General features: G+C 44.1%; 1 protein-coding gene across 1 annotated transcript in view; it reads right to left on the minus strand.

The window, feature by feature from the left end:
- LOC135514251 (protein crumbs homolog 1-like) overlaps window positions 1-15464 on the minus strand; it is a 40396-nt gene extending 24932 nt beyond the window's left edge. Inside the window, exons 1-6 of the mRNA XM_064937598.1 lie at window positions 15223-15464; window positions 7197-7889; window positions 6766-6961; window positions 5980-6119; window positions 4524-4709; window positions 4254-4367 (exon numbers count right to left, since the gene is read on the minus strand). Of these exons, the coding sequence (XP_064793670.1) occupies window positions 4254-4367; window positions 4524-4709; window positions 5980-6119; window positions 6766-6961; window positions 7197-7889; window positions 15223-15292 (1399 nt within the window). The 5' untranslated portion in view covers window positions 15293-15464. The remainder of the gene's footprint in view (window positions 1-4253; window positions 4368-4523; window positions 4710-5979; window positions 6120-6765; window positions 6962-7196; window positions 7890-15222) is intronic.
- Between the last annotated feature and the right edge of the window lie 594 nt (window positions 15465-16058).

Genomic DNA, 16058 nt, shown 5'->3' on the forward strand with positions numbered 1-16058 from the left:
ATGAGTTAATCAAAGTCTCCCTAACCAAACCAATGATTTAATCAGAGTCTGCCTTACCAAACTAAATAATTGAATCAGTCTCCTGAAACCAAACCAATGAGTTAATCAGAGTCTCCCTAAAACTAACCAATGGGTTAATCAGTGTCTGCCTAACCAAACCACTGAGTTAATCAGTGTCTCCCTAAACCAAACCAATGAGTTAATCAAAGTCTCCCTAACCAAACCAGTGAGTTAATCAGAGTCTCCTTAACCAAACCAATGAGTTTATCAGTCGGCGTAACCAAACCAATGAGTTAATCGGAGTCTCCCTAACCAAACCAATGAGTTCATCAGTCTCCCTCACCAAACCAATGAGTTAATCAGTTTCTCCCTAACCAAACAAATGAGTTAATCAAAGTCTCCCTAACCAAACCAGTGAGTTAATCAGAGTCTCCCTAACCAAACCAATGAGTTTATCAAAGTCTCCCTAACCAAACCAATGAGTTAATCAGTCTGCCTAACCAAACCAAATAAGTGAATCAGTCTCCCTAAACCAAACCAAATGAGTTAATCAGAGTCTGCCTCACCAAACCAATGAGTTAATCAGAGTCTCCCTAACCAAACCAATGAGATTATCAGAGTCTCCCTAAACCAAACCAAAGAGTTAATCAGAGTCTGCCTCACCAAACCAGTGAGTTAATCAGAGTCTCCCTAACCAAACCAATTAGTTAATCAGTTGGCGTATCCAAACCAATGAGTTAATCAGAGACTCCCTAACCAAACCAATGAGTTAATCAGTCTCCCTCACCAAACCAATGAGTTAATCAGAGTCTCCCTAACCAAACCAATGAGTTAATCAAAGTCTCCCTAACCAAACCGGTGAGTTAATCAAAGTCTCCCTAATCAAACCAATGATTTAATCAGAGTCTGCCTGACCAAACTAAATAATTGAATCAGTCTCCTGAAACCAAACCAAATGAGTTAATCAGAGTCTGCCTAACCAAACCAATGAGTTAATCAGAGTCTCCCTAAAACTAACCAATGGGTTAATCAGAGTCTCCCTAAACCAAACCAATGAGTTAATCAAAGTCTCCCTAACCAAACCAGTGAGTTAATCAAAGTCTCCCTAACCAAACCAGTGAGTTAATCAGTGTCTCCTTAACCAAACCAATGAGTTTATCAGTCGGCGTAAACAAACCAATGAGTTAATCGGAGTCTCCCTAACCAAACCAATGAGTTCATCAGTCTCCCTCACCAAACCAATGAGTTAATCAGTTTCTCCCTAACCAAACCAATGAGTTAATCAAAGTCTCCCTAACCAAACCAATGAGTTAATCAGAGTCTGCCTAACCAAACCAAATAAGTGAATCAGTCTCCCTAAACCAAACCAAATGAGTTAATCAGAGTCTCCCTAAACCAAACCAATGAGTTAATCAGAGTCTCCCTAAACCAAACCAATGAGTTAATCAGTCTCCCTACCCAAACCAATGAGTTAATCAGTCTCCCTAAACCAAACCAATGAGTTAATCAGAGTCTCCCTAAACCAAACCAATGAGTTAATCAGAGTTTCCCTAAACCAAACCAATGAGTTAATCAGAGTCTCCCTAAACCAAACCAATGAGTTAATCAGTCTCCCTAAACCATATCAATGAGTTAATCAGAGTCTCCCTAAACCAAACCAATGAGTTAATCAGAGTCTCCCTAAACCAAACCAATGAGTTAATCAGAGTCTCCCTAAACCAAACCAATGAGTTAATCAGAGTCTCCCTAAACCATATCAATGAGTTAATCGGTCTCCCTACCCAAACCAATGAGTTAATCAGTCTCCCTAACCAAACCAATGAGTTAATCAGTCTGTCTAAGCAAATCAATGAGTTAATCAGAGTCTCCCTAACCAAACCAGTGAGTTAATCAGAGTCTGCCTAACCTAACCAATGAGTTAATCAGAGTCTCCCTAACCTAACCAATGAGTTAATCAGAGTCTGCCTAAACCAAACCAATGAGTTAATCAGAGTCTCCCTAACCAAACCAAATAAGTGAATCAGTCTCCCTAACCAAACCAAATTAGTTCATTATTGTCTCCCTAAACCAAACCAATGAGTTAATCAGAGTCTCCCTAAACCAAACCAATGAGTTAATCAGAGTCTCCCTAAACCAAACCAATGAGTTAATCAGTCTGCGTAACCAAACCAAATAAGTGAATCAGAGTCTCCCTAACCAAACCAAATGAGTTATCAGAGTCTCCCTAACCAAACCAAATGAGTTATCAGAGTCTCCCTAACCAAACCAAATGAGTTATCAGAGTCTCCCTAACCAAACCAAATGAGTTATCAGAGTCTCCCTAACCAAACCAAATTAGTTATCAGAGTCTCCCTAACCAAACCAATGAGTTAATCAGATATGGAAGTACACTTGCAAGCACACGGCTCTCCAGGAAGCACTTGACTAGACTATACCTTTTACTAATGAGGAAATGACTGATGAAAGTTTAAATATCGGTATGGATGAGAGCCCAGTTTCTACTTCTCTCTGTGTCAGAGTCAAATTGTTTTAAAAAAACAAATGCGTTGAAGTATGTTGCTTGATTATTCACGGTATATAGTAAATCAATGGGACTACAATATGCTTAGTAAGCAATGAAAGTTTACACATCAGCAAAATCCTCTAAAACTCCTCTCTCCACAAGTTAAAAACAAGAACATCTCCTTCTGCCCTCCTCCAGCCCTCTACCTCCTCCACATAAACACACAGCCTGTCCTAGCAGCCCTTCTCTCCACAGTAAGTTTTGAGTGTTACCTGTCAGTCCCCATGGCTCACACCATTCAGCTAGCAACAGTAGTAGCAGTAGCACCCTCATTCTCCCAGAGCCGTAAATACACACGTATAGCCAAACAGGTCCCACAGATGAGATCAAACTTGTGCACCCTCTCTCTCACACATGCACACACACACGTACACACAGTCCGTACACTTGTACCAGGCAGGCAGAAGTGATTACTCGAGCCCAGCCCACCCTACGTCTCTCCCTCCCTCCCTCATGCCTGCATACAGCCTCCCCTCGGCAGCCAGGCCCAGCCAGGGCTCTAAGCCTACCACCCAGCTGGCTCCTGTCACTGCTGACAAGAGGAATGTTGGGCTGCAGTCACTCCTGATCGATGTTATGGATGGCGGCTAGTGGCACACGGCATTCTAATCACAGGAGATGATGGGCTTCTGAGCAGAGGGGCTGTACTGAGCTTGACTATGCTGGAAAAACCTCAGTATGACATAGGGTGAAATGGGGGGTTAAAGGTGGCTGGGTAGAGGGGGGGCTCAATTTAATTAGCTTAACCAGTTTCTGGGTACTCTATCTGTACGTGCGAAGAGAACTCCCAGAGAATATGCAGTCATATGATCTTGTTGTGCACCTATGTGTTATTCCCCTCTATTTTGACGGGTGCCTGGTTACAGTATACGGAAGTATTCTTACTGTGCAAATAGCTTAGGACGAAGAGTATCGCAATACCTTATGTTTTAATTGATAACAGGTTTTGTTTTTGTGATGAGAGGGTCTTTCAAGCTTGCTTTTATTAATTAGTGGTTCATAGGACTTAAGCGGCTTTGTGGTAATCTCTCTCTCCCCCTGGTAAACTAGAGGAAAGACCCCCGTTAAATACCCAGCCAGGACGACCGACATATGGCACCAGGTTTTATGGTCTTTGTTGTTCTTCTACTGTCATGCCCCTCCGTATGGACACCTACCCTCTCTGTCAAAGCCGCTGTACACAGAGACTCACCCAAAGAACTGGAGATATACTCTCAAATCAAATCAAAGTTTATTTGTCACGTGCGCTGAATACAACAGGTGTAGACCTTACAGTGACATGCTTACTTACAGGCTCTACCCAATAATGCAAAAAAGGTATTAGGTGAACAATAGGTAGGTAAAGAAATAAAACAACAGTAAAAAGGCAGGCTATATACAGTAGCGAGGCTATAAAAGTAGTGAAGCTACAAACAGACACCGGTTAGTCAGGCTGATTGAGGTAGTATGTACATGTAGATATGGTTAAAGTGACTATGCATATATGACGAACAGAGAGTAGCAGTAGCATAAAAGAGGGTTTGGCGGGTGGTGGGTGGGACACAATGTAGATAGCCTGGTTAGCCACTGTGCGATTGAGGTAGTACGGAACAGTAGTATGTATGTCACTGCATGGGATTGATTTCTTCTCTCTATTGTATCTTCTGATATACAGTATATTAAGAGCAGTGAAATAGACAGACAGTCTAACCTGTGAACCCAGGTGGACAGTCACACTGGTATGAGTTGACCAGGTCCTCACAGCTCCCTCCGTTCTGACATGGAGCAGACAAACACTCGTCTATATTCTCTTCACAGCTCTCACCTGCAAGAGACAGGACACATTATGTACTTAGTCAATTACTTACCCTCAAGTCAAATGAACATCGACTGCAATTTCAGAAGATCCCTATTCAATCAGATCCTATACCTAAAGTGGGGTGGGAGGTTACCAACTATGAATTTCAGTGTTTTGACTTACCAGCAAACCCAGGCTGACAGTGGCAGAGGAACCCAGCTGCTTCCTCATAGTTGAACTCCCTGCCATCCAGTCCAGACAGCACCCCGTAGTGCAGCAGCTCTGAGCGCTGGAAACACTCTCCTCCGTTCTCACAGGGCTGCAGCTCACACTCATCAATATCCACCTGACAGTTCTTCCCTTCATAACCTGCAACACACACACCATTATTATAACAGGGGGGGGTATTTGTTTCTAGACATTTTGAGCCTGTAATCGAACCCACAAATGCTGATGCTCCAGATACTCAACTAGTCTAAAGAAGGCCGGTTTAATTGCTTCATTAATCAGGACAGCAGTTTTCAGCTGTGCTAACATAATTGAAAAGGGTTTTCTAATGATACATCTGCCTTGATAAACTCGGATTAGCTAACACAAAGTGATGGTTGCTGATAATGGGCCTCTGTACGCCTATGCAGATATTCCATTAAAAAATCTGACGTTTCCAGCTACAATAGCCATTTATAAAATTAAAAATGTCTACACTGTATTTCTGATCAATTTTATGTTATTTTAATGGACAAAAAATGTGCTTTTCTTTCAAAAACAAGGACATTTCTAAGTGACCCCAACATTTTTGAACGGTGGTGTTTATAATGTGCTCTCCATCCTCTGTACGGAGGATCATCTTTGTTTTCCTATTGCTCATGGCCCTGCAGCTGCACCAGTTCTACACTAGATGGCAGTGTGGTGTACCTCCACGGTCAGTACTACACTTTACAGGTCTCTCAATAGGTCTCTCGCTGTCTCATACCATTCCCCCTTCTTTGCCTCTAAACCACAGGCTTATATCATACCTTTGACCCTTTATCTCTGTGATTTACGTCTGAGGAACTCCATGAACCAAATCTTACCAAGATAAGGGTTTTGCCTGCCTGTAAAAGGCTACATGGAAGCGCCTGCAGCTTTTCTTTTCAAAAAACTCCTGACACCTAGGATGTTCTCACTCTCTCTCTGTTTTTATGCCAGACAGCGTATCAAATATTCTTGTACAACAATCCCTGCGTGTCAGAGGAGGCTGGTGGGAGGAGCTATAGGAGGATGTGCTCATTGTAATGGCTGAAATGGAATGAACGGAACAGGGTCAAACATGGGGTTTCCATATTTTGTTTGTTGTGTTTGACACCACTTCATTAATTCCATTCCAGTCTTTACAGTGAGCCTGTCCTCCTATAGCTCCTCTCACCAGCCTCCTCTGCTGCATGTGTAATACTTCCTGTGGTGCAGAGAAGGCTTGGCAGATACTGTATGACAGACAGCTGACTGTGACTCCCTCATTTGGTGAGAAGTGTGTGTGTGTGTGTGTGTGTGTGTGTGTGTGTGTGTGTGTGTGTGTGTGTGTGTGTGTGTGTGTGTGTGTGTGTGTGTGTGTGTGTGTGTGTGTGCGTGCGTGCGTGCGTGCGTGCGTGCGTGCGTGTACCTGTCCAGCAGACACAGTCGTATTGGTTGATCCCCTCTAGGCAGGTGGCTCCATTCTGGCAGGGGTCCGAAGCACACTCTGAGATGTCCACCTCACATTGCTCTCCTGTGAAGCCTGTCCCGTTGCAGTCACACTCATAGCTGAGTGAGGAGGAGGAGACTTAGAGAGGCTCCTTATATCCTGCTCATTTCAGTTACACTGGGACATCTTTGAAGCATGAAAACGCACTGGGACCTCAGTGCAGCCAGTAGAAACGTTAAACAGTCTTAACTGTGAGGTTTCTAACATCTAATAATTTCTGATCTACAGGCATTTTTTCTTATGGAAAGTGGAATTCCACCTTCACACATTTTTTGTTGTTGTTGTGGGGCAGTCCCACTCTTGATGTTTTTAGTTTTATTGGATAGGACAGAGGTAGAGAGGAAAGATAGAGGAGAGAGGGTGGTGAACTAGCAGTGGGTCGGATTCAAAGAAGCTTAGACCACTAGACCACTTTAGGCCACCTATGTGGTATTTTTTGATGAACAAATGTAATTGGTTCAATCTAACGTATCTCTGTATTAACAAGATACACCACCCAGGTCTGATGAAGCTCTCTATCAGGTTTTCCCCACTTCCCAACCGCATGATTAATTACCATCCGAATAAGCGGTGTAATCCTTATCCTTGCCCTGTTAAACTTTACTGTCGGGAAGGAATCCCTCGGCTGACATGCTGCTCACTGACACATTGGGGTTAAGCAGCTGATTCAGCCAAAGAGAGGAGAGAGAGTTGGAGACACCTTACCTGTTCACCAAGTCTGTACAGATGCCCTCGTTGAGACACGGCCCGCTGGCACACTCATCAATGTCCAGCTCACAGTCACGGCCCTCGTACCCGGAAACACACTCACAGGTGTACAGGCCCACACGGTCGTGGCAGGTGGCTCCATGCTGGCAGGGCTTCTCCTCACACTCATTGATCTCCACTTCACAGTTCACCCCTGCCACACAACGCAGACACAGGTTCATATATGATGGGTTTCACTATGAGAACAACTACAGAGCTTTGAGAGAAACATTGAACATGGTGGATTAAAACTTTGTAGTTTCTATATGAGGTTGGCAAAGTAGTGAACTCTGAACTAAAGACACTGAGTTAAAGAGGGAGGGTAATTCCCTCACACTCTAAAGACAGCAGGATACGGTGCACTGACCCAAACAGAGAGACTATCTCACCTTTGAACCCTAGCAGACATTTGCACTCATAGCGGTCCACCTCATTGACACAGGTCCCATTGTTCTTGCACGGCCGCGACACACACTCGTTAATGTCCAGGTCGCAGTGGTAGCCTTGGAAACCAGGCACACAAAAGCACTGGTATCCGTTGACGTCATCTTTACAGATGGCTCCGTTCTGACAAGGGAGTGACTTACAGTCATCCATGTTCTCCTCACAGTCCCTCCCCTGGAAGCCTGGGACGCACTGGCACTGGTACCCATCCGATGTGTCAACACAGGTGGCACCGTTGTGGCACGGCTCCTCAGTGCAGTCCCTCTCCTGGCAGTGATCTCCACCATAGCCAGGGGGACAGTGGCAGGTGTAGCTATCCACCCTGTCCACACAATGGGACCTGACACCCTTACATGGGTTGCTCTCACACTTGATGTTGATGTTGAGTGTGCAGTTGGTCCCTGCGAAGTTGTCGGGGCAGTGGCAGGTGTAGACCTCTGTGCCCAGTGTGCTGGTACAGTTGGCGCATGGCGCATTGTGGACACAGGGGTCATACAGCTCCCTACAGTCCTTGCCCATATAGTGGACTGGCCATCTGGGACAGAGACACGTGTAGTTGCCCATTTGGTCGAGACACGTACCGCCATTCTGACACGGGGCCGACAGACACTTGTCTGCTGCTGATGTGCACAGTATACCTGTAGGCAAGAAAGAAAATAAAGTCAGTATTTATCATGAATGAGAAAGCTCAAAATATGAAAGCAATCTCAAACTTTAACTTCATGAAACTGTGGGGAGAAAATCACTGGTGAAGTATTACCAGTCCATTACCCTGGTGAAGTATTACCAGTCCATTACCCTGGTGAAGTATTACCAGTCCATTACCCTGGTGAAGTATTACCAGTCCATTACCCTGGTGAAGTATTACCAGTCCATTACCCTGGTGAAGTATTACCAGTCCATTACCCTGGTGAAGTATTACCAGTCCATTACCCTGGTGAAGTATTACCAGTCCATTACCCTGGTGAAGTATTACCAGTCCATTACCCTGGTGAAGTATTACCAGTCCATTACCCTGGTGAAGTATTACCAGTCCATTACCCTGGTGAAGTATTACCAGTCCATTACCCTGGTGAAGTATTACCAGTCCATTACCCTGATGAAGTATTACCAGTCCATTACCCTGGTGAAGTATTACCAGTCCATTACCCTGGTGAAGTATTACCAGTCCATTACCCTGGTGAAGTATTACCAGTCCATTACCCTGATGAAGTATTACCAGTCCATTACCCTGATGAAGTATTACCAGTCCATTACCCTGGTGAAGTATTACCAGTTCATTACCCTGGTGAAGTATTACCAGTCCATTACCCTGGTGAAGTATTACCAGTCCATTACCCTGGTGAAGTATTACCAGTCCATTACCCTGGTGAAGTATTACCAGTCCATTACCCTGGTGAAGTATTACCAGTCCATTACCCTGGTGAAGTATTACCAGTCCATTACCCTGGTGAAGTATTACCAGTCCATTACCCTGGTGAAGTATTACCAGTCCATTACCCTGGTGAAGTATTACCAGTCCATTACCCTGGTGAAGTATTACCAGTCCATTACCCTGGTGAAGTATTACCAGTCCATTACCCTGGTGAAGTATTACCAGTCCAGTTCATTACCCTGGTGAAGTATTACCAGTCCATTACCCTGGTGAAGTATTACCAGTCCATTACCCTGGTGAAGTATTACCAGTCCATTACCCTGGTGAAGTATTACCAGTCCATTACCCTGGTGAAGTATTACCAGTCCATTACCCTGGTGAAGTATTACCAGTCCATTACCCTGGTGAAGTATTACCAGTCCATTACCCTGGTGAAGTATTACCAGTCCATTACCCTGGTGAAGTATTACCAGTCCATTACCCTGGTGAAGTATTACCAGTCCATTACCCTGGTGAAGTATTACCAGTCCATTACCCTGGTGAAGTATTACCAGTCCATTACCCTGGTGAAGTATTACCAGTCCATTACCCTGGTGAAGTATTACCAGTCCATTACCCTGGTGAAGTATTACCAGTTCATTACCCTGGTGAAGTATTACCAGTTCATTACCCTGGTGAAGTATTACCAGTCCATTACCCTGGTGAAGTATTACCAGTCCATTACCCTGGTGAAGTATTACCAGTCCATTACCCTGGTGAAGTATTACCAGTCCATTACCCTGGTGAAGTATTACCAGTCCATTACCCTGGTGAAGTATTACCAGTCCATTACCCTGGTGAAGTATTACCAGTCCATTACCCTGGTGAAGTATTACCAGTCCATTACCCTGGTGAAGTATTACCAGTCCATTACCCTGGTGAAGTATTACCAGTCCATTACCCTGGTGAAGTATTACCAGTCCATTACCCTGGTGAAGTATTACCAGTCCATTACCCTGGTGAAGTATTACCAGTCCATTACCCTGGTGAAGTATTACCAGTCCATTACCCTGGTGAAGTATTACCAGTCCATTACCCTGGTGAAGTATTACCAGTCCATTACCCTGGTGAAGTATTACCAGTCCATTACCCTGGTGAAGTATTACCAGTAAATTACCCTGGTGAAGTATTACCAGTCCATTACCCTGGTGAAGTATTACCAGCCCATTACCCTGGTGAAGTATTACCAGCCCATTACCCTGGTGAAGTATTACCAGTCCATTACCCTGATGAAGTATTACCAGTCCATTACCCTGGTGAAGTATTACCAGTCCATTACCCTGGTGAAGTATTACCAGTCCATTACCCTGGTGAAGTATTACCAGTCCATTACCCTGGTGAAGTATTACCAGTCCATTACCCTGATGAAGTATTACCAGTCCATTACCCTGGTGAAGTATTACCAGTCCATTACCCTGGTGAAGTATTACCAGTCCATTACCCTGATGAAGTATTACCAGTCCATTACCCTGGTGAAGTATTACCAGTCCATTACCCTGGTGAAGTATTACCAGTGAGATTACCAATTATTTCTTATGAGCCCATTAGTAGGCCAATACACCAGATACCTTTGACCTCTCCCTTTGTCTCTGCTTCTGAGGTAATTACAGAGCACTTTCTTAATGATTTTTTTTTTAAACGCTTCCCTCTCTCTCTAGTCTGGACTTAAAGTGAACACAGCAGATGGTGTTAGGAGTAAATGTATTGCACACTCACTGTGTGAGCAGCTGTCACCTGAGGCTTCATCAATGCCAGTTCCCTTCACCCTGAACACTACTAATCTAACCTAAACTTGACCCCATGGGTCATCTTAATACACACTGCAACAGGTAGTTTAATAATCACAGACTGTTTGACGCTGGTTAGATTTTCTGCTATAGTTGTTGAAGAATATTCCTTTTGTCATAAGTAGAAATAATAAGCGTACAGTGCTGAAATATTTGAATATGAGGGGGATAAAACTGTGGAATGCTTTCATACTTGTATACATGTTCCTATTACGTTTATGGGACGTGTATGTTGTCTTAAATCCTGATTTGATTAGATTGCTAAAGCTCTACTTAATGAGCACAGATACAGTGCCTTGCGAAAGTATTCGGCCCCCTTGAACTTTGCGACCTTTTGCCACATTTCAGGCTTCAAACATAAAGATGTAAAACTGTATTTTTTGTGAAGAATCAACAACAAGTGGGACACAATCATGAAGTGGAACGACATTTATTGGATATTTCAAACTTTTTTAACAAATCAAAAACTGAAAAATTGGGCGTGCAAAATTAATCAGCCCCCTTAAGTTAATACTTTGTAGCGATTTGTTAAAAAGGTTTGAAAAATACAGTTTTATATCTTTATGTTTGAAGCCTGAAATGTGGCAAAAGGTCGCAAAGTTCAAGGGGGCCGAATACTTTCGCAAGGCACTGTATATAGCTTCTGAGTTATTCAAAATACTAGTATAGTTTATACAGTATTTAACAATGAGTGTTAGCAGGGATTTTTACTATACGTCTACATGTGTGTTGTTTCCTTACTTGACTCACTCACAGCTTATCTTAAAGGGAAGGTCACATTGTCCCTCTATCCACTGTAGCACCCACTGTACCTATTACTGCCATGCCCCCAGCCCTTTAACACCTCTATAACCCTCCTGTCACACCCCTAATACCTCCACCTCACACCTGTTTCCCTAATATAATGTGACCACCCATAGTGCTCGGGAGCTGTAGGATGGGCAGGCTTTTGATTCAGTCCAGCACTTGATTCAATGAATCAACTGATCATTACCTAGATTTGCTGAATCAGGTGTCTGATTGTTGGCAAAAGCCAGCACACTCTGGCTGTTGCTCTCCATGACAAGTGTTAGTGACCACTGATCATTCATTTCCACTCAATAGATCTACAGTACTGGTTGCTGTGTGTCACAATCCACTTGTTGTGAGCCACAGTCTTCTTCCCCTGCTATAATATCTAGTGTATGTTTCAAACACCATATACAGTATATCACAAAAGTGAGTACACCCCTCACATTTTTGTAAATATTTGAGTATATCTTATCATGTGACAACACTGAAGAAATTACACTCCTCCATGATAACATCATGGAGCTGGTGGATGTTAGAGACCTTGCACTCCTCCACCTTCCGTCTGAGGAAGCCCCACAGATGCTCAATAGGGTTTAGGTCTGGAGACATGCTTGGCCAGTCCATCACCTTTACCCTCAGCTTCTTTAGCAAGGCAGTGGTCGTCTTGGAGGTGTGTTTGGGGTCGTTATCCTGTTGGAATACTGCCCTGCGGCCCAGTCTCCAAAGGGAGGGAATCATGCTCTGCTTCAGTATGTCACAGTACATGTTGGCATTCATGGTTCCCTCAATGAACTGTAGCTCCCCAGTGCCGGCAGCACTCATGCAGCCCCAGAGCATGACACTCCCACCACCATGCTTGACTGTAGGCAAGATACACTTGTCTTTGTACTCCTCACCTGGTTGCCACCACACACGCTTGACACCATCTGAACCAAATAAGTTTAACTTGGTCTCATCAGACCACAGGACATGGTTCCAGTAATCCATGCCCTTAGGTCTGCTTGTCTTCAGCAAACTGTTTGCGGGCTTTCTTGTGCATCATCTTTAGAAGAGGCTTCCTTCTGGGACGACAGCCATGCAGACCAATTTGATGCAGTGTACGGCGTATGGTCTGAGCACTGACAGGCTGACCCCCCACCCCTTCAACCTCTGCAGCAATGCTGGCAGCACTCATACGTCTATTTCCCAAAGACAACCTCTGGATATGAGGATATGACGCTGAACACGTGCACTCAACTTCTTTGGTCGACCATGGCGAGGCCTGTTCTGAGTGGAACCTGTCCAGTTAAACTGCTGTATGGTCTTGGCCACTGTGCTGCAGCTCAGTTTCAGGGTCTTGGCAATCTTCTTATAGCCCAGGTCATCTTTAAGTAGAGCAACAATTATGTTTTTCAGATCCTCAGAGAGTTCTTTGCCATGAGGTGCCATGTTGAACTTCCAGTGACCAGTCAGTATGAGGGAGTGTGAGAGCGATGACACCAAATTTAACACACCTGCTCCCCATTCACACCTGAGACCTTGTAACACTAACGAGTCACATGACACCAGGGAGGGAAAATGGCTAATTAGGCCCAATTTGGACATTTTCACTTAGGGATGTACTCACTTTTGTTGCCAGCGGTGTGTTGAGTTATTTTGAGGGGACAGCACATTTACACTGTTATACAAGCTGTACACTCACTAATTTACATTGTAGCAAAGTGTCATTTCTTCAGTGTCACATGAAAAGACACTCAAATATTTACAAAAATGTGAGGGGTGTACTCACTTTTGTGATATACTGTATGTTCTTCACTAATCCCCTGACACCCCCAGATACACTGGAACATCCGTTGCAACCCGCAGTTTCATCAGTTTCCTCCTACTGTCAACCCATCAACCCACAAGCTTCCCTTAACTCATGGTGTAAAGGACCAGGTTTTCTGTTTCCTTAATATTAGTGTTAAATATGGATACATGTAAACACTCTCATCCTCCAAACCATCATAATACATAGGATTTATACAGTATTGTGATTTCCAAGACCCAGAGACACTTCAGTCCAGACATGGTACCTACCTAAACTGTTAATATGCACTGTGCTGTATACCCACTATAATGCACTGTGTACGCTAACAGCTGGTACTACCTGAACCCCATATCAGATTAGGTAGCAGCGTGGTGATTGACTGAGACAGTGGGGATCTCTGACTGGTCTATCCTGCTGCAGCCAGACCACTCATCCCTGAAACATTCCACTGTGCTGATGTCACTCCTGCTTCCTGTGCCATGAAACAGTATGTCCGAGCATCCCTCTAACAGCGTGGAAGAAAGCAGCGAGGTAGATAAGAGATGATTAATAGTTGTTATGCTTAATGTTTGTCCTTAATAAGGATCATTTGTTTCCTCTGCCCTATGATAACAATTACTAAAACTAAAGTTACCCAAACATAATCTTTACATATACTCCAAGTCAAATGTCAGTTGAGACCCACACTTTGGGGTATTATGGACCCGTGGTGGCATGTCAAGATTCATGTGGGGCGGCAGGGTAGCCTAGTGGTTAGAGCGTTGGATTAATAACTGAAAGGTTGCAAGTTCAAATCCCTGAGCTGACAAGGTTCAACTTTGTTGTTCTGCCCCTGAACAAGTCAGTTAACGCCCTGTTCCTAGGCTGTCACTGAAAATAAGAATTTGTTCTTAATTGACTTGCCTAGTTAAATAAAGGTGAAAGAATGTTTTAGTCATAGGAATTCTATTTTATCTCCACAGTGGACTGTCAGTCATACCATGCCAGTGTTGTGCTTTGTCCAAAATTGTATTCATACTCAAAGGCTAAACTGCGGTGACTCACTTGGCTTTAAAAAGCACACATTCTGACATGTTTAGTCATAGTTATCCTGTGATGTTAGTCAGAGATGTAAATGTCTGTGTTTCCTGTGGGTTTAACATATTATTATTTATAGTATAGTATATCCAGTATTTTCTATCAACAACGGTTGCTCCAATATTGCAATTGTTTTTTCCATCAGCCATGCAATCTAAAAGTACTGTGTTCGTTTTCACAGTTCTCAGAACACTTGGCCCTCCGTTCAAAACGTTGTTACGGCCAGACTCTTAGCCCATCACCATGGTGATGGGAAACAATGGCCTCTGCGTGTGATCCGCCCTAGCCACCCCGTCCTGTCAGTCTTTCCAATTTAACGAGGTTCAGACACTTCCCACAGGGTCGCGGGAATAATGGGTCAACGCATCATTAGGTGGGGTTCAAAATATCCCCCACCCAAACATACTGTACCCCATGACACCACACCCCACACCTCACACTGTTTTCTTCTCTTTACAAGTCTTAACTGCTCCTATCATAGGTTATCAGGGAATAATGTCACTAGCCATTTATCTCACTATGATAGTTCATTGTGATCTATGAATGACTTCATGATAATTGCTCAAGCCAATTATATTATTGTCTTACATTAGTAATAGATGGTCAATTACAGTGACATATCATACGTTTCCATTGTTTTTGTTATGTATGATATGTAACAAATGTTTGATTGGTACCTACTTCGGGCAGGTCTCTCTTGGTTCTTTACAATGAATTTCTAAATAGGACCAGTCGTATCATTAAATGATGAATAACTTATTGAAGGGATACTGCACTCAGAGATGTTCAGATTATCACCAACTACAACAACCTGTCTGCCAGCTGGCTACCACCACTTGTCCTCTTGTAACATCCTCCCGCCTTGCTAATTCCCTATTACAGCTCTGTCCACATCGCCCCTACACTCACACACACGCGCACACGCACACACAAATGCGCGCACACACACACACACACACACACACACACACACACACACACACACACACACACGGGGTACACACATTTTCACATTACTACTTTCCACATCAATACTCACACATGTAAGTGCACACACAGGTTTTCTGTTCCTTTTATAACCTACATTGATACACCTAGACAGTGAGTCCTACCCAGTTTGAACGTCATCATGATGAGCAGCAAAGGTTTTTGGTACTTTGAATGAAACCTCCCAAACTCCATGGCGGTGAAGGGACCCACTGTCTCACACAGCGTCCAGCCTGAGAACTGCTGCCTGTCACTCCTCCACAGGATCCCCTCCCAGCATACTGGTCCAGCCGATCAGCTCTCTGCTCTGAAGTTAGCTGGAAGTGTGCTGCGGGACCTCCATGCTTGGTCAGTAGTGAGTACTGAGCTCTCTGGGGACAGAGTTTGCCTGGCTGGAGTAAGGCCGAGTAATCTCCCCTGCAGAGAGCAGCCAGGAAAACATGGCTTGGATTCACTGACACGGACTGTCTGTCTCTCTAGTGCCCTCTCTTTCTACTACATCCCTCCTTCCTCTATCCCTCTCACTTAATAATGTTGATTTTCATCTTTCTCTTCATTCATCTCTCCTACTTGATTGTATTTAACTTTCTGAAACAATATCGAAATAGTTATATATCAATGGGTACCAACAACAAACGCAACTGCTGATATGTGTCAAAAATAGACCATGAAACTGAGTTTTCTCTCAAATGTATTTGAGTTTTCTCTCTAATAAACATTTTAAGCCAGACTTTGATATCACTCTACCCTCCTGCCTTACAACAGTCCCAGGAGTGGTGGTGAGAGGTCCAGTCCAGGTTTAATGAGTGTACCCAGGGTCCATCAACGGCTAGCCGGGTCCTTTGTGAGTGGGGGGCTTATCCTGGAGCACTCTAACACCTAGCGGGACAGCGGAGCCCCCCGTGGCAGCTGGGTCACCTCTCCGCCCTCCACCCTTCAGAACAGAGTCCTGAGCCCGGGC

This window comes from Oncorhynchus masou, chromosome 25 (assembly GCF_036934945.1).
Source record: "Oncorhynchus masou masou isolate Uvic2021 chromosome 25, UVic_Omas_1.1, whole genome shotgun sequence".
NCBI classification, from domain to species: Eukaryota; Metazoa; Chordata; class Actinopteri; order Salmoniformes; family Salmonidae; genus Oncorhynchus; species Oncorhynchus masou.